Here is an 18,020-nt window from a genome sequence, read left to right on the forward strand (position 1 = left end):
GAGGGGGGAAGGGCAGGGAGAGACCGTCCCCTGAGGAGGATGGCCAGGGCAGCAGAGCTGGCAGCCCAGTGAGTGTGCAGTGGGGGTCTGCATGACGGGAGCAAATGCAGTATTCGGGAGGAAAGAGAGACGAGCCAGGTCCAAGGATGGCCACCTCTGGGGAGCCTGCTCGGATTCCCGCGCTCCCTCCCCGGTACTTTCCACCACAGCCCGAAGGTGCCACAGGTCTCACTTTGGTCACCTCCAAGTGCGAGTCCCGAGAGGGCAGGGCCGCCTCGGATTCCTCCCTCCGCACCCCTGCAGCGTCCGACCAGGTACCGGACACTTGGTGGGCACTTGGTAAATATTTGTAGAGCGCCCAGGGAGGAATGAATGAAGCCATTGGGCCAGGCTTGGGGAGGGCGGGGCTGGGCGCAGGTGGGAGGCCGCGGGAGCGGGAGGGGCGGGGAGGTCGGTCCTCCCGCTCCTCCTCCCCCTTCTCCTACCCGGCCCCAGCGCGCACCACTCCGGGGCTCCCGAGGCGGCTGGAGGGGAATCCGGGGCGCGCGGGGCTGGAGAAGCGACCCGGGGCTCTTGTTCTGGGCGCGGGAACTCAGAAGAGGGTTTGTCACCGGTGCCGGCAGGCCTGGGCGCAACCCGAGCGAGAGAGGAGGGAGCGAGGGCTCTCCCGGCGCCCAGCCGCCTCCCCGGCACTCGCTCTCCGGACTCGAAGGTCTGCAAAGCTGCTGCTCCTCCCATCCCGGCCCGCCTCCTCGCTCTTTCGCTAGCTCTCCGGAGCTGCCGTGCTAACCCTGCGGTGCGTCCCGGCGAGTGCGGGCCGAGGGGCCCCGCGCCAGGGCTGAGCAGAAGACAGGGGCGTCCCGGGCAGAGCGCAGCCGGTCGGGGAGTGGCCATGTGTGGCAAGGCCGCTGCGAAGCTCGTCTGCAGCAAGTGACCTCGCGTCGTGGACCGCTGCCCTGCCCCCTCCGTTGCCACCTGGGGCGGCGCGGGCCCCGGTGCCCCGGATCGCGCGTAGTAGAGCCGGCGCGATGCACGTGCGCTCGCTGCGCGCCGCGGCGCCACACAGCTTCGTGGCTCTCTGGGCGCCTCTGTTCTTGCTGCGCTCCGCCCTAGCCGACTTCAGCCTGGACAACGAGGTGCACTCGAGCTTCATCCACCGGCGCCTCCGCAGCCAGGAGCGGAGGGAGATGCAGCGGGAGATCCTGTCCATCTTGGGCTTGCCCCATCGCCCGCGCCCTCACCTCCAGGGAAAGCATAACTCGGCGCCCATGTTCATGTTGGACCTGTACAACGCCATGGCAGTGGAGGAGAGCGGACCCGATGGCCAGGGCTTTTCCTACCCCTACAAGGCCGTCTTTAGTACCCAGGGTCCCCCTTTAGCCAGCTTGCAGGACAGCCACTTCCTCACTGACGCCGACATGGTCATGAGCTTCGTCAACCTCGGTGAGTGGCGGTGGGAGGGGTATATCACAGCCAGCCAGCGAGTCTACCTTCCATTTGCAAAGCATCAGTGCCCGCCAGAGACTTTCGCACCGGGTTCTTAGTGAACCCTAAACTCTGTGCGTTCCTGGTAGGGCTTGCCGGCTCAGCGGGTTTGTGGGGGATACCGGGAGGAAAGGATCGGTCCTGAGTCTTTTTGCGGTCTCCGCCGCGGGTTGGGGCGGGAGGTGCTGGCCGGGCCGCGGCTTAGTTCAAAGCGCCCGGCTGGGTCATGTGAGCTGAACCGGCCACAGCGGCCCGCGCTACCTGGATTTAAAGGGCCCTTGTGGGCCCAGCAGTTTTCTCGCCCTTCCTTCGCTCCTCTCACCCCAACTTGGCCCTGGCACCGGGAGCATCCCTTTCCCTTACCTGCCTTGGCCAGCCCTACCTGTCCCCTTGCGGTGCGCCTGTGTCGGCGCACGCCCGGAGCTCCTCGGAGCTCCTCTTCCAGTCGCAGGGCCCCCTACCTTTGGGTTCTTGTCTGGAGCCGGGGAAAGAACGTTGCCATTGCGAGTTTTCTATTTTAAATATTTAATGATAGGTCCCGGGCAGGCAGAATCCATTTTCAGCGTTTATCACGTGTGGCGCGCAAACCACGGGGTTTGGCGATTGGGTAGCTGGGGACCTCGGAGCAGAGGCCGCCACCGAGTGGCTGGGGAATCCTCTTCCCTACTGGAGTCCTAGCCAACCAAGTGATGCGAGGCTGGGTTGCAGTTTGTCCGGGATAGGTCCCCCTGCATCCGTGCGCTCACGTGTCTAACTTGCTCAAACTAACCCCCGGCAGTGCGCTGTGGGGTTGATCATCAAATATTTGGTTTTGGTGATAACACACCCTGATAGTGCTGTTTCCTGAGCCGCTTTTATTCTGCTTGTGGAAATTGCTGAGAAAACCCCAAATCAAGATAGCAAACACCGCGGGCGCTGTGTCAACTTGGAAATAATGAAGTTCGAAGGCCACCCCTCCCCCGCTGGGCACCTGGGGCTTGGAAGGGGACTCAGGTTAATCCTTCCAGCTCCAGATAAAGGCCCTGGAGTCCCAGGGAGGCCATTGTCTGCCTCCATTATTGGTCAAAAATATCAAATAATGAAACAAGGGTCACCGTGGGTGATAGAGATGCCAAAACAATATAAAACAAGTTTAAATTTTCCTTAGACGCTTGTTAAGAAGAGGCCCTGCTTTGCAACTATCTCCAAGACATAGGTGGGAAAAGATGGGTAGGAGAAAGCCTGAGGACTGCAGAGAGATTCTCCTGGGGGCAGGGCTGGGAGGTGGAGGCTGTGCTTCACTGTTTCAGTTCTTCAAAGTGTGTAGATTACCAAAAACTACAGACAACCACGTAATAACATGCTTAGCAATATATGGTCAGCATGGATGTGTGAAACCGTCCGTCCCAAGGCCAGAGTTCATAGGGTCCTTTTCCCAGAGTGAGGGTAGGGGCTTAAGGCATCTTCGTCCTCTCCTTCTGTGATCTCCAGGAAGGTCCTAACTGATGACTCAGAGTCTTGTTGGGCTCATCAAGCAGCGATCTATAATCCCTGGCTTTGGTGGCAGTTCTCTGTGCTTCAGGTCAGGCAGTGTGGCCCCAGCTGGCCTCCTCTATCCCAGAAGGCCAGGTGGCTCCCAGGGCGGCTCCCCGGGCCCTGCTGGGAACTTGGCGGGGGCGGTTGCTCCCCCCCTGGCCTTGGGTACAAGCTGGGGCATGCTGGGGAGGCCACAGCTGGGTGGCTTCCTCTGGCTGCACACACACCTTTCAGTCCATTCTTTCATGTTGGAAGGACAAAGACCGGCTTGTCTGAACCTCTTACCCAGTGGGGCTGGCTTTGGGCTTTTGTGGGACCATCCTGACTTTCTCAGGCCTGGCTTTCTGGGCCATCACTCCCAATTAGATAGCAGAGTGGCTTTAACAGAACCCATGGGCCTGGGTCTTGTGTTCTTTCCCCTTTCTGTCCCTAAACTACAGGTAATTAGGGGAAACCCCAGACTGCAGCTGCTGTGAGCTCCCGCAGATGCATCTTTAATCTCTGCTGGGCCACAGCACAGGGCATGAACCTCCTGCCTCTGCTGCTGGGATTTCTCCCTGGGAGCGACTTGGGGGTGGCAGTCGGGTGGAAGAGGGGTTGTGTGGCCGCTGGAAACGTGTCCGACATTGAGTTTGCTGAGCTTAGTTGAACTGCCAGTCACGTGGATCAGAAATAGACAAAGCTTTAGAAAGCCAAGTTGACTCTTACCCTCTCCCCCTGAGTGATACAATGTGATTGGTTCCCATCAACCATCTCTTGTCACCATTGTGGCACTTGGTGTCGGTGCAGACTGGCTTCCCTAAGCTGCTCCTTCTGACCCTCCAATACCTCTTGGGGACCCCTGCCTCAATCCTGAAGGCTTTGCAGGTCCTTTACCCTATCGTCTGCCCCCAAACTGGTTTTTATTCTTGTAAGTTGTTCTCCCTGGAATCTGAGCAGTTTGCCAGGCCGAGCTGGATCTACACTAGAGGGGACTGTACAACAAAACCAGGGCCGCGTGTGAGGACTTGACCCTCCCAGATGACAAAGACCAGCCCTGCATCATAAAGCCCCTGGAAAAGGCCAGTCAGCTACTTGTGGGGCGGGGGCGGGGGTGAGACACCCATCATCCCAACTCTGGCCCCAGAGTTCAATGGCAAGATCTGTAAACTGGTTTGGATTAACAAGCCCCTGACTTCTCTTAGGAGACTTCATTTTGGAATTCAAAACAGGCTACACTCACTTAAACAGTCCTCAGGCAAAGTCGATCCTGCGGAGACTTAGTCTGGCCATTAACCCCAACTATTCTTTCCTTGGGAACCCCAACATCTTTTCTCAGAATCTTCTAGAAAGCCAACCGGCTTGGAGAGGGTGTATGTGATTCCTGTTTATCTCTGGACCAGGTTAGGAAGGAATGAAATTTGTTTAATCTTTGAAACTAAGTTAGAAAAAGGAGAAGGTTAGAACCCTGTCATTATTGTAGCCAGCACATAAAAGTGGCTTTTGTTAACTCAGGCTGGGAAGCAGAAGGGAGACCTGGCAGTTTGGTTTTCACTTTACCCCATCTGGCTGTCCTTTCTTAGACAAGTGTTTGGCGTTAACATCTCTCCTTTACCCCTCGGAACAGGCTCTACCACTGGGGAGTAGTAGGGAAAGGTTCTGTTACAATTTAAACACGTCCTTTGGGGACTGCTCCACAGAGCATGGCTGCAGGCGCCTGCAGCTGTAAGCTGGCCCGCCTTAGAATTTGGAAGGGGCTCCTTCACATTCCAGCCCTTTCTGGTTAGCAAAGGAAGGTTAATAGAGATGTCACATGGTTTCCCCCTTCATCTTTCTTCTCTCTCTCTCTCTCTCTCTCTCTCTCTCTCTCTCTCTCTCTGTCTCTCTGCAGACCAACTTCACCATAGGGGTGCACTAACAGCTGTGTTTTCAGTAACCCTTTCAAAATCACTTTTAAACCTCATTTTCCTGGGTCTATAAATCAAAGATTCCCCCCTCCCCTTTTCCCAAGGATATTATGTGACCCAGATTTGAACTGTTTTGGATCTTTTGTGTATTTCCCTTCTGCAATCAAGGCAGAGGCTGGGCCCTGGATGGCAGCTCAGATGGCTGGCTTGGGTGTTTATCCCAGGGCTGTCATTTGGGTCTGAGGTTCCCGCAGAAGGTAGGAGGTGGTGCCTAGAGGAGCTGGTGATTGTTTTCCCCGCGTGGAGAAAAGAAAGCGCCTCTGAGACCCAGCTCTAGAGAACTGGGTCGGTGGGACTTTAGCCTAGGCAGTGATGGTGGCAGCCACCAAGCCTTTGCCCAGATAAACAGAGCATGGACGATCCCTACCACTCTCTGGCGAGCCTGTGATGTGAGCACATGTCACATGCCTGCTGAACTGGGAGACAAGTGATGATTTCATCCCAGGCAGAGTCCCGTGGACATTGATCGATCGCCCCGACCGCTTTCATATCTTGCCCACCCCGCTTGCTAAGGTCATATTTGGCCCTCATCGAGCCTCACAGTGTCCTCCCGCTGCCTCCTCCACCCTTCCCGCCCTGCCCCTTGGTGTAACTGGAATGGAGAGGCCTTCCCACCCCGCAGCCCAGCAGTGGTTGGGGCCCATCGACGCACAGGGGATGTGGCTGGCCGCTGCACAGCTTGCCTTCTCGGACTGGACTCTGCGGTGTCTCTGGGGTCAGGGCACAGTCAGGGATGTATAGGATCTGTCTTGCTATTGTCAGAAGGAATGCACTCAGGGATTAGCGGGAGAGCACGGTGGTGGGAGGGAGCCACAGCTGTGTACACTTATTATAAAAGATTTAAGTCCCACTGGTAAAATCAATATATTGAATTGCACAGCCCTCTGCTTTTAATTAGTTTAAATCAAACGCGCCCAGGCTGTTTTGCCTCTCCTTGCCTCCGTGGGGTGAGGAAACACCAATATTTACATAGAAACTGATAACACATCCAGCTTCACACTCCGATGGCCTCAGTTTGATGGATCCCAGATCGACGTGGAGTTGGGAGGGATGATGTCAATGGGACATCGGTGATGCCCAAGACTTGGATCCCGATATTAGAGTATAGTAGGTGTGTGCTCAGAGGCAGTGTTGGTGAGTCCCCTTTTCGTACAGGCACTCGGAAAGCTGAGATTCACCAATTCGCCCTCTTGCAAAACCATTCAGGGGCTCCGCCAGCATGTGGGGTTCTTTGTACTGGGGCAGCTCAGGGCACATGCTTTATTTATTCCAGAACTCGCCTTCCTAGTCCCTGCAGCTGTTTATAGAGGCAGGAGGGCTTGCATTGCAAGCGATCGCATGCACCACCAGGCCATTATGTGAGCCGGTCGGTATTAGCTGTGTGCTCAGCTGGGATTGAATTCCCCTGGTTTTGCAGCAAATGGCATTTGACAAATACTATTTGACAAAAAATGTGACTTGGTATTTCTTAATGTGGAACAGATATTTCACGGTTAACGTCCCCTGGCGGGGGAGAAAAAAAATCTCTCGACCCCCAAGTGTAATGGCAGTGCAGATGAACGCCAGGACGGGCTGGGTACTTCCCCTCTCCAGGATGGGCTGTTTATGATTTGGGGGATGTCAGGAGTGCACGGAGCCTGACACGCCCCGTTGTGAAGCTCAGAGTAGCATGTGCCAGGCTGTCCTTTCAACATTTGTGTCGGAAGGCATCGCGGGGAGCGGCGCAAAGCCTCCAGTGATCCTCGAGGAGTGGATTGAATTAATGAGGCCTCTGTGAACACCAGGGTTTGGGTAACTGCTTTATTGTTTGGGAACCAGAGTGCTTATAATCTGGTTCCTGTACCAACATGTTTAACGTGTGTTAATGCATTTCCAAAGCGGAGCCTCTCAGCACAGCCCTGCTTTTCATTAATTGATGTCAGTAGCATGGTACAGTATTTCAAAGGGCCGGCCAAGCATAAACTGTGTTTCCAATTTCCTTCCTTTCCTGTGTTTGGGATGCCATTGTTAATTTGTTCCCATGCAGGAGCCGGGGCTGCCAACCGGCTTTCTATAAAGGGCTTCACAGTGAAGGCTTCCAGCCCTCACTCATGCTCAGGGCTGCCTGGCCAAGTTTCCTGACACTTTGCAGTTAATTCTGGATGATCTACGGGGTGGGGGGTTGGGGGCTTCCCTGCCGAGGAACGGAAGTTCTTGGTGACAGCGGTGGGTGTGGCTTGGCAAGGGAGCCCGGAGGAACATCCACCGTAATTCTCTTTAGACAGGGCTTAAACCCCTGCGTCTGTTTCCACCCTGGTAGAGTAAGTAGCCCTGTGACCTTGGGCGAGCTACTTTAACGTCTCTGAGTCTGTCCCCTCATGTTGTAAAGGCCAGATAGCAGACCTCTCCACCACAGAGTCTCAAGAAAACACCAGTCTCACTAACCCAGAAGTAGTCGGTGTGTCATCAATGTACTTCTTGTTGTTGGGGTGGGTAGAACCATATTCGTTTTCTTGTGTTAGTCTAAATTTCAGTTACAATTTCTTTTTTAAAAAATATTTTTATTTATTTTTACATACCAATCTCAGTCCCCCCTCGTCCCCAACTTTCCCCCACCCCATCCCCATCCGCTCCTCAGAGAGGGTAAAGCCTCCCCTGGGAAGTCAACCAAGACTGTCCCATCACCTTGAAGCAGGACCAAGGCCCTCCCTGTCCTGCCAGGCCTAGGCTGAGTGAGGTGTCTCTCCATAGAGAATGGGCTCCACAAAGTCAATTCATGCATTAGGGTTAGATCCTGGTCTTCCTACACTTATTTATGGGGGAGGAGGTGCCTGTGTGGCACATGGAGGTTAGAAGACAAGCTGTGGAAGCCAGTTCTCCCCTTCCACCATGATGGTTTTAGAGACTGAACTCAGGTGGTCACGCTTGGCAGTAAGTGCCTTTGCCTGCTGAGCCACCATCTTGCCCACCTCTACATTTCAGCTTTGTTTTTTTTTTAAAGAATATTTTATTCTCTTTCTCTATCGTGTGTGTGTGTGTGTGTGTGTGTGTGTACTCACAAATGCCCACTGAAGCCAGAAGAGAGTGTGTGATCTCTTGGAGTTGGAGTTATTGGCCTTTGTGAGCCTCCCTGTGTACACGCTGGGTCACAGCTCTGAGCTTCATGACTGAGCATCTTTCAGCACTGAGTCCCCTCTTCCGCCACAATTTCAGTTTCTAAGTAGTTAACTATAGATAATGAGATCAGCAGGGAATGCAGCTTGCTTGGTAGAGCTCTTGTCTGATGTGCAGGGGGCTCTGGGGGTGATTCCCAGCACCAAACTAGGCATTGTAATACCAACATTTGGAAGGGAGAGGGAAGAAGATTGTCTTGCTAAGGCTAGCTTTGGCTATGGAGCACATTCAAGGCCAGCCTGGGCTACACAAAAACATGACTTTCAAAGAAAAAAAAAAAGAAAGAAAAGAAAAGAAAAAAAGGTTAAAAGATACTGAGCTCAAGTATTTGAAGTGTAAGAAAATGTATGTCCCGAGTTAAGTTTCTCCCCTTTTTCTGAGACTTAGAGACTCTGTCCAAACTGTCACTAATTCCATCCATCGTGCTCGAATCAACAAGGCCTCTGGACCACTCTGGTGGCACACAGATGCCATCCGACATAGACGGGAACAGAACACTGAACTGACTGATGGTGAACAGAGAAAATCCTGACTCTTTCTCTGGATTTTAGCACCTGTGGTTATTTAAAAACATCACAACCCGAGAGACCAAAATCGAGTAAGGGTTCTGTATAGAAGCTTCAAGTGAAAACTTATTCCAACATGAAAAAGTTTAATTAAAAAAAAAATCTCATTACTGAAGTATTTGTGCCCACCCCCCTTTCTGGAAGCTTTCACATCGGGGGAGTTGACAAGCCCAGAGCATTCATTAATGGAGCCTGCGGCTTCCACTTGTGATTGGAGCAGGTGCAAGGTGCCCCCTGACTCCTCCAGCTGGGGCTGAGCAGACGACATCAATAAAGCCTTGTGTGGATTCCATGGAGGCCAGAGAAAGAGCGAGATCAGGGCCAAGGCCCGAGGCAGATGTGCACCCTCCTTCCAGGGCCCCACAAACTTCCTTCAGCTCTCCATGCCTTTTGGGAAGTCCAGCACAGTATGCAAATGTCTGCATCGCTAAAGCCACGTCTCCCCGGAGCTTTTAGGCTTCCATCTCTGTAGTCACGCTTGATTAAATTTGTCTGTGAATACACACGTGTGCTGTTTTTAGAACCGAGGGCTTGGTGTTTTAAGCCCTGGTCTTGGGTGTGTGTATTCTTATCGACCCAACCTCACTGGCACTTTTCTGTGGGACTAAACACTGCACTCTGAATCTGATGGACTAGGTGCTCACCTGCCGGGTGGACGTCATACACTCATGTGCACGCAAACACGCATGGATGTCTGCACATACAGAGACATGTACAAACATGCATACACATGCATGTTCACACACGTGAATATCCACATGTGTGCATGCATGTGTGTATCCACACACGTGTGCATGCACATGCACACAGCCTTTGGCTTTTGATGAGGGACTCCTTGATTATTTTCTCAGCTCTCCTTGCTGCTGGGTCAGGAGCTGCCTTGCACAATTCCCAGGGTGCTCCAGGTGTTCACATGTTGGCTGTCTGTATCTGTGTACATGGCCAGCGGGGTGATGACATTCCAGGCAGAGTCCTGTAAATATGTCTGATCTTGTGGTTCCTCCCCACGACGTTTTGAACGCACAGCCTACCTAGAAACAAACTGCACAATGAGTAGCATGTTGGGAGATTTTTGCTATAAGGCATAGATGAGAATAGCAGTGTAAGCAGGGGCCCTAAAGAGGAAAAAGAAAACGAGAATCTTTGTGTTTGTTTATCGGCAGGAATTGAATGTGACCTGTCCCCCAGCAGCTCATGTGTTTGAACACCTGGTCCCCAGCTGGTGGTGGTGTTTTGGGAGGTTGTAGGACTTAGGGTTCATGGGGGAGAGTTTGATTTTGAGGACGCTGTGAAGTTTTCCCAGAAGGTACCAGCTGTCCCTTGTCCCCAAGTCTTGGCCTGCATGGAGAACGTCCTCTTCTCAGGCCTTAGAGATGGCATCTCCCTCCCCACAGGACCTGTGTGGCTGAAGCCAGACACTGAGTTCCGGGTCTTATCTAACCCTCTCTGAAATGGGACAGGATGAAAGTTCAGAGCTGGTAGCTCTCTATGTAGCCATTTAGTTAGTCTTCCCCTGCCTCAGACCTTCCCCTTTTTTTAGCTCTGATTTCTGTAAGGTAAGTGCCACTGGGCCTAGAGGAAGAGGACAGGCTGCCTGGGAACAGATAGCAGGCCTTGACCTTGTGGTCCCTTCTGATGGGTAAGAGAGCCAGAAGAGGGCATGCCCTTCTCCCTCTCCATCCTGACTGTAGTAAAACCTCTCTCTGTCATAACCAGAAAAGAACTGTCAGGACAAAGAGCCTGCACACCCATAGATGGGGTCCTACACGCCTCCTGCTTCTCCAGCCCATCCAGGAAACCCCAGGGCAGCTACATGCCTGTTTTAGCGGTCAGATCGGGTGATGCTGGTGGAGAAGTCTGTGGAAGCGGTCTCACCATGTGCCCAGGACTTCCAATTGCAGCTGGGTTGTGACACGGGACAGTCATCCTTCTCTGGATGTCCTCCAACGGGGAGTTGAGTTCTTTTCCTGTGCCTGTGTGTCTCCCTCTGTGTGTCTGTGTGTGTATGTGCCGGCGGCTGGGTGTATGTGCATGTGGTATACGCATTGTGGGGAACACCCCGGCAGGCTCTGGGAACGAAAGCAGCTGTGCAGTTCAAATGCACAGACCTCCGTCTGTGTGCAGGGTGACTTAGGACACAGCAAGAGAGGAAGTGAGGGGCAGAGGGTGTTTAGAGTGTGGCTTAGCGCACAGCCCAGGCTCACTGGGCCCCGGGGGTGACTGCACATTGTGGGCTCGCGTTCTGTAGTGAGGGCACGAGCATGGGAAGAGACTCAGGACCTGCAGGGTGACAGCTGCTGAATCAAGGCAAGGGGTAAGGACCAGGAGCATACGCCGCAGCTGAGGTCCTACCTTGTGTGCGCATGCTCTTGTGGTGTATGCGTTTGCACCCGTGGTCCCCCACCTTCTTAACGCTGCAGCCCTTTGATATAGTTCCTCGTGTTGTGGTGGCCTCCAACCAGAAAATTACTGTCATTTATGTTTCATAGCTGTAATTTTGCTACTGTTATGAATTGTAATGCAAATACCTGTGTTTTCTGATGGTCTTGGGCGACCCCTGTGGAAGGGTCATTCAAACCCCCAAAGGGGTCTAGACCCAGGGGTTGAGAACCGCTGATTTTTTACATGCTTAAGTATGCACCTGGGTCAGGGTGAGCATACACATGTCGGGCATGTCTGCGTGTGTCTGCACTTGTGTGTGGAGGCCAGAGGTCAGCATGAGGTGTTGTTCCTGTCTTTCTTCCTCAGCTAGTCTCCTCGTTGTTTTTGAGACAGGTCTCTCACTGACCCTAGACCTCAGCATTGGAAGGCTGACGGGCCAGTGAGCTCTAGGGATCTACTTGTCCCTCCCTTCCTGTTGCTGGGGTAACAGATGTGTATGTGCCTCCTGCAGCTTTTTCCATGGGTGTGGAGGATCCAAGGATGCATGGCAGCCTCTCACCATCTCCTCAGCCCCCAAGGTTTCATTCTTGTAACAGTGAGAAGCCAAAGGGAAGCACAGCATGAAGTCCCGGGATCAGATCTTGGACGGACAGGACCAGACAGCAGTGAGCAAGCAGGTCATGCTTCCAGCACTCAGGTTCTGCAGCATGCCAGCACGGGTCTCAGCGCCGACAGTGCGTGTTTCTGGTCGATGCTCACATGGTGGGGGACTGGGTAAAGCACATGGGTAGGGCCCTCTACCCACCAGCCTTGAGGTTCCTTTACAAATCTTGTTACTCCAAAAATAATTTATCTTTTTAAAGGAAGCAACAAGAATGTCAGATCTCATGGGCACATGGATAGATGCCTGGCTTGTTTGTCTCCAAGGTCTGCGTATGCGGTTACGCTCTTCCCGAGCTCAGGCCCACCAGACCGATTCCTACTGGAGATATCTGCTGGGCACAGTCTGCATCGGGTCTCAAGGCTCTCTCTGTGGCAAGGCGCCCCTCCCTGCTGTCCAGAGTAGTGCTGTGGATTCGTGCCTCATGGGTCAATAACCAATCAATCTTCAGACCCATTAGCACAAAGGGGACCAACGGAGAGCAACTGGGGACTCAGTGGGGCAGTGCCTGGAGACGTTTAAAGCTCCCTCGCCTGTTCTGAAAGGGCTTAGAACGGAGCAGACATTTGTTCCCGGGGCAGGGGCTGTCTGGGGTCTTTCCATTTCTCCTCGGTCTTGAACTTTGTAAAACACACCCCCACTTCTTTCCCTTCTCAAGTTCCATTTTCTGACTGACTTGACCTTACCATTTGTTGAGAGACAAGCCCTTAAAAATGGCAGTGGGGCCAGGAATCTTCCAGGGCCAGTAAATGTTTATGGGATGGAGGCATTGGTTGGTCCTTCCCTTCAGGAGGAAACAATAAATGAAGTGACTTGCCTCTCCATCGCGGGAGGGGGGGGGGGAACCATGGGTTGTCTTGGTGGGGGTTGGGTAGGTGGAGAGGAGGGTGTGGAAGAGGGATCCAGGAATATTGGGACCAGTGAATGCCTTGGGAACATGGAGGTAACCTCTGGAGGGAGTATAGGGCTGCTGTGGATGCAGTCTGCACGGTCACCCTGGTCTGTGTCCCGTGGAATCTTCAGCCGTCTCCTAGGCCTCCGCACACTGGTTACTAGGACTGTGTATGTCCACAGTCCTGACACCCTAATGTAAAACCCCAGACCTGGTTAAGCATCTTCTGGTTGAGGGGAAGTCCCTCCCCACAGTTGGAAACCACTGGCTCAGGGTGACTTTTCAGAAGCTTAAGAAGTTAACTGCAAGTTTGAAGCAACCAGGCTGAGTAGGGTTACCACGTTCTTGGGAGTGACTCACTTGCTGGCTGTAAGGGAGGAGTGTTGCAGTGAGGATGGGACCACTCCTGGACCCTGCCACCTTCCTGAGAGATGCCCCAGCAACTCAGGTGGAGGAAGACACTCCACTGACCAGCTATTTTCTCTCTGGGAGCCCAAAGTGATGGCTCTGTTCCCACTCCCTACAGGCTAAAGATGCTTAAATCTGCACCCAGACCTACTGGTCGCCTGGACTTATTCTAGGTCCATTCACGAGCTCTTTTTTTAGCTCCCCCAGGAGGAGGCTGGGTGTCTTAGCCTGGTGATCTTTTCAGATGAACAAAATGGGCAAGCCAGCTTCCTGCAGGCTTCAAACCCTTTCAAATCAGAGAGGCCTCCTTAGGCCTTGGCTGGAGTTGGACCACGGTCTGAGGCTTGGTCTAGCCACTCACCTATTTCTGTACAACCCGTGATCTCAAAACGGTTTGTTCACCTAGAACACGAGTTAAATTGTCAGACATGACAATTAACCCACAGTCCAAGTGGCAGGGATGCTAAGTAAATGTTTTGCTGGCACACAGGCTGGGTGTGTTCTCTGTGGCCATCTACGGTTCATAGTGGCCTTCTAGGGTGTTTTCGTCAGATGTTGTGGTAGTTAAAGCCTGAGTGTCTGCTGCCTGGTGTGCCATGGGCCTCTGCAGACTCCTGTGTCTCAGTTGCTAACCCCTCCCGTGAACAGATACCATCTGGTTGCATTAGCCTTCTGCAGGGACCTCCTCCCCCTTCTCAGAGCACCACCTTCCTGGTTTGGTGGGACCTATGTCTCCTCTGATGTGAGCCCCCAACCCGTTCCCCAGGGCAGTACTCCACCCCACCAGGTGTCCCATCCCTACAGACTTTTTGAAGTTTTCATAAGCAGCCCAGCTCTGAGGTCCATTCCTACCCCTGGGTAGATCCAAGACCTTTTCTTTTTTTTTGAGCTCAGGAATTTGGTCCCATCTCTAGAGTTGATTCTGATTACCCTGGGGGCCAGGTTAATAAGAGGAGAGAGGAGAGTGGTGCATCCATACTGAGGCCAGGGACCTCAGCTGTTGGCCTCAGTGTGGCCTGAGGACAGGCATGCATGCAGCCAGGGTCCAGAGCATGGTGCCTCAGCCCTGCATGGAGGACACAGGATGGAGGTGGCATGCCTGAGCAGAGAGACACTGGCTCAGTCAGAAGCTTGCCTGTGTTGACAGGGCACGAAGCAAAAGAGGAAGTTGGCATTATCACATCAAGCTGATCCTGTCACACTAGAAAGTTATATCTGGACTGATTAGGACCTGTCATTGGTCAGGGCTTTTAAAGAAACAGAACTGGGGACAAGATGGAGGAGTGCCCTGAATAGAGACTGGTAACCTCCCCTGAGGTTCCCTGGAAGATGTCGCCTTCCTTGACTCTCCAGTCACCATAGCTTACAAGGACACATCTTTCTGCAAGCGAGGGTAGAAAGGTGTGCTCTGGCCTCTATCCAGCTGTGCTCATGGAAGACAGGGGGAAGGTTAGACCCGGCTGTCGGGAGCCATGTTGAATGAATTAGAACGTTCTCTCGCTCTTTATTGTTTCCTATATTGCATACTTGTAGTTAGGAAGGTATGCGCGTGCGATTGGCTCCACTGTATGCGTGGGAAGCAGAGGCTGAGCCACTTCCAAAGCCTGAGAACACAGCAGTGTGCCACCGTGGATGTATGCAGAAGGCTGCCTGCATTTAATGGTTGCTTTGTGTTTATTGGTACTGGGGACAGAACCCAGGGCCTTGGACCTGCTGGCCAGTGCTTCTTCATCTCTCAGCTGTGCCCACAGCTCATGGCTACTAACTGAACCAGGCTCTCAGCAGTCTACAGACTGCTCGAGGTTTCTCCTTAACCCCCACCCCAAAGGTCTGGCCTTGAAAATCCAGCTGAAGTTCAGCATTTGCTGCTAACATGACCTGTGACCAGCAGAATACTCCTAGTGTCCTTCCACAAGGGCAAATGTTCTTGACATTGACCCAAGCAAGTCAGGAGTCCCATCCTCCAGGTAGAAGTAGAGCTGGACAGACCTCCGTCTGGGTCCTGCTCAGGGACGGGTGACAGCTGTCTCCCTGGTCAGAGTGTACACAAGGACAAGATGCCGTGAGTGCCATTAGAGTCTGGTCACATTTGATTCTTGGAGGTGGCTTCAGGCCATGTGGACCTGAACCTTAGCAGTCTCTTCGTCTGTGAGTGGGGTCTAGCCTTGACCCTGCTGCTGCTTGTTCCCCTGGAGGATGCTGGGACAAGGCCTGGGTGTTTCTTCTGATGGATGGGGGTGGGAGGAGTAGGAGATATTCGTCGGGTGCTTTCTGGCCAGCGTGCGTCTGCACGTTTGTCAGAATTCTCTGAGCTTGGGCATCATGGCTCAATAATGGGTAGCTGTGTGTTGGGAGGAATCAGTGTAAGGAAAGGGCTCACTAGGCCAGCACCTGCTGAGTCCTGGAGAGGATGCAGGATCTGTGCAACAAAGGCTCACAGCACTGTCTATAGACAGGGCATAAGCCCTCCCCGCCTAGTCTGCTACCTGGCCTACTGGAGCAAACATGGCTGCTCACAACAACTCTTGATTATAGCATAGGTCTCCACCCCACCACACCCCACCCCCTTTGCTTGCTCAGCTTCCCTTGCAGCTCCAACCAGCCTTGGGCTGTTATTCTAATTAGCAGACACAACAGGAAACCTGCTGGTTGGACAGCGGGCTAGGGGGTGGTTCAGAAAAATATTTTGCTTCCCACCGAATGACTGCTTAGCAAACAAAACTTCGTATTCTTCCTTTCCTTGCCTTGAGTGTGGTTCTGTGGAGACGATGCTTGGTGTGGGGACGGCCCTTTTGTGACCACGAGACCCGAGGATTGAAAGCCATTGTGCAAACAGTGGCAAAGTGAAAAAGACAAAAGTGGCTCGGGTTATTGATTGATGTGGCTGAACTTCCAAATTTAACCAAAACGTTTGGAGAGAGACTTGAAGCTTGATCACATGCTCTGCCATGACTCAGTTGCTTTAGAAGGTAGCTCTTACCACATTGATGGGTGGCAGGAAGTCAGGCTCTGGTCCCCTGTGGCTGCTCTGCAGATACTGGGGTATTGGGCCTGCTCTTTGGTTGCCGCTGGGTTAGTCACCATAATAAGAATCAAGTTTCCTTGTGCCCCATATCCTCTTGGTTACCGTTTTGGTTCATAGTATCTTATGTTCGTAACATATACCCAGGGACACTTGGAGCAATGGATGAGATGTAGGGGTGCCCCTTTCTGCTCTGGAGCCCCTAGTTCTCACACCCAGTGGTCATCACGATTTGTCGCTAAACATGTAAATTCGTTTGTCAATCTGTTCTTACGTGGCAGATTGCAGGAACCCTGCATGGGAAGGACCCTGCTTGGAGCAGTACGAGCCTGTCAGTGATTTGGCATGTGTGTGTGCAGGAGGAAGAGTTCCTCAACTCCAGGGTGGGTCCACAGCATCTCACTGTGAAGCCCGGGCTGGCCTGGACTCAACAGAGATCTCTCTGCCTCTGCCCCACCATGCCAGACTCCACAGACAGTTTTTTAAAGGGCTTTGGTAGTTCAGACCAGGAGTTTGAGCACCATTTGTTCAAAATGTGAGCTTGAGACAGTGAGGGCCTTGAAGATTTCCAGTTCCCATCAAACCGTTTCCAGTCATCTCCCGCACCAGCCTTTTTCCAGGAGTGAAGTCGGGCACTCAGTTGTTCATGATTGGTCTGGAGCCTGAGGTCAGTCGGCGCTATGGAAGACTCTTATTTTGAAGGGGAGATGGAGCCTTTTCTTCTCTGAGACACCTGCATCTCTGGGGCTAATGAGTTTAGGCTGATAGAACCCAGACCCCAGGAAGGATTATAAATTCTCATGTGATTTGATTTGCTGCTGGATACCTGAAAGCAGCTGTGCCTACCCAGCTGACCCTGCAGCCCCAGCTGCCTGGGGGCGGTCTGGGTCTCCCCTGGCCCAATGGGGAAGGAGGAGGCAACAGATCCACTCCCACCTGGCTGCTGGGCCTGGGCCCCTGATGGGCTTGGGCCCCTGCTGGACTGGCTGTTTAACAGGGACCTGCTTCTGCCACCTTGTATGCTGGCCTCTGTTGTCTTCACTTTTCACTACAGCCTCTGTGTGACTTTGTGTCCCGGGGGTGGGGAGAGGGGAAGCTGAGCCTTTTAGAGATGGACGAACGTGTTCTGAGCTCCTGTCAGTGTTTGCCAGAGGCTGTGTCCCATTGGGCATTCGAGGCCCCTGGGATCACACTCAGATTTCTTCCTGAGCGGACTGAGGTCAGGAGAGGAGTTTTCCTGGGCACCATGGGATGCTACCCAAGCCCTCTGCTGCCTTCCCAGAGAAGCTGCTGAGCTCCTGGCAGAGGAGCGGTAGGTGGGGCAGAGGTGAGCCGAAGAGCAAAGGCAGCCATCTTTGAAGACCTTTGAATGTACTGGAGGCTCCACAGATGTTGTGTATCCCAGTGGTTGTCAAAGTGGGGTCCCCTAACAACATCGTCACTCTTGGGAATAGGCTAGTCCAAGCCCCAGAGCCTGCTCAGCCATCAGCATCTAGCAGGGACGGTCTTGACCTTTCCCCTGGCCTGGGTCCTCGGATCTGGAGCAAGAGCCGTGTGCCAAGAATGTGGAGCCAGGATTCATCCTAGCTCTGAACCACAGTGGGGACTGGCGTTTGGTTTCTGCAGCAGACAGCACACGGGCAGCAGTGTGCCAGACCAGAAGGGATGGAGGCCACGAGAGGGTAGTGATGAGCTGTGCCTGCCAGGCTGATTCCTGCCAACTGGGAAGAGGCCGGGGGCCAAGGGTCAGGTGGGTCTGGAGCAGAGCCCTGCATGTGTCACCTGGACACGTCTGACCACTGTGCCCACAATGACATTAGCCACGTGTACTGTGAGCATCTGCTTTGAGGACCTTGTGACCTCGCAGGGGTCTTCCTGCAGGCAGAACCAGGAACATCAGTCTCCAGGGTCCATGAAACCCCACACATAAGCCTTAGACCCCAGGCTCTGGAATGGGTGTGTGTGTGTGTGTGTGTGTGTGTGTGTGTGT

The 18,020-nt window shown here is 53.3% G+C and overlaps 1 protein-coding gene across 1 annotated transcript in view; it reads left to right on the top strand.

Annotated features, from left to right (window-relative positions):
* The first annotated feature begins 541 nt into the window (after positions 1-541).
* The window catches only part of Bmp7 (bone morphogenetic protein 7), a 72,339-nt gene continuing 54,860 nt past the window's right edge, over positions 542-18,020 (top strand). Inside the window, exon 1 of the mRNA XM_005362807.2 lies at positions 542-1,443. Coding sequence (XP_005362864.1) covers positions 1,029-1,443 — 415 coding nt within the window. The 5' untranslated portion in view covers positions 542-1,028. The remainder of the gene's footprint in view (positions 1,444-18,020) is intronic.

This window comes from Microtus ochrogaster, linkage group LG8, assembly GCF_000317375.1.
Source record: "Microtus ochrogaster isolate Prairie Vole_2 linkage group LG8, MicOch1.0, whole genome shotgun sequence".
Lineage (NCBI taxonomy): Eukaryota > Metazoa > Chordata > Mammalia > Rodentia > Cricetidae > Microtus > Microtus ochrogaster.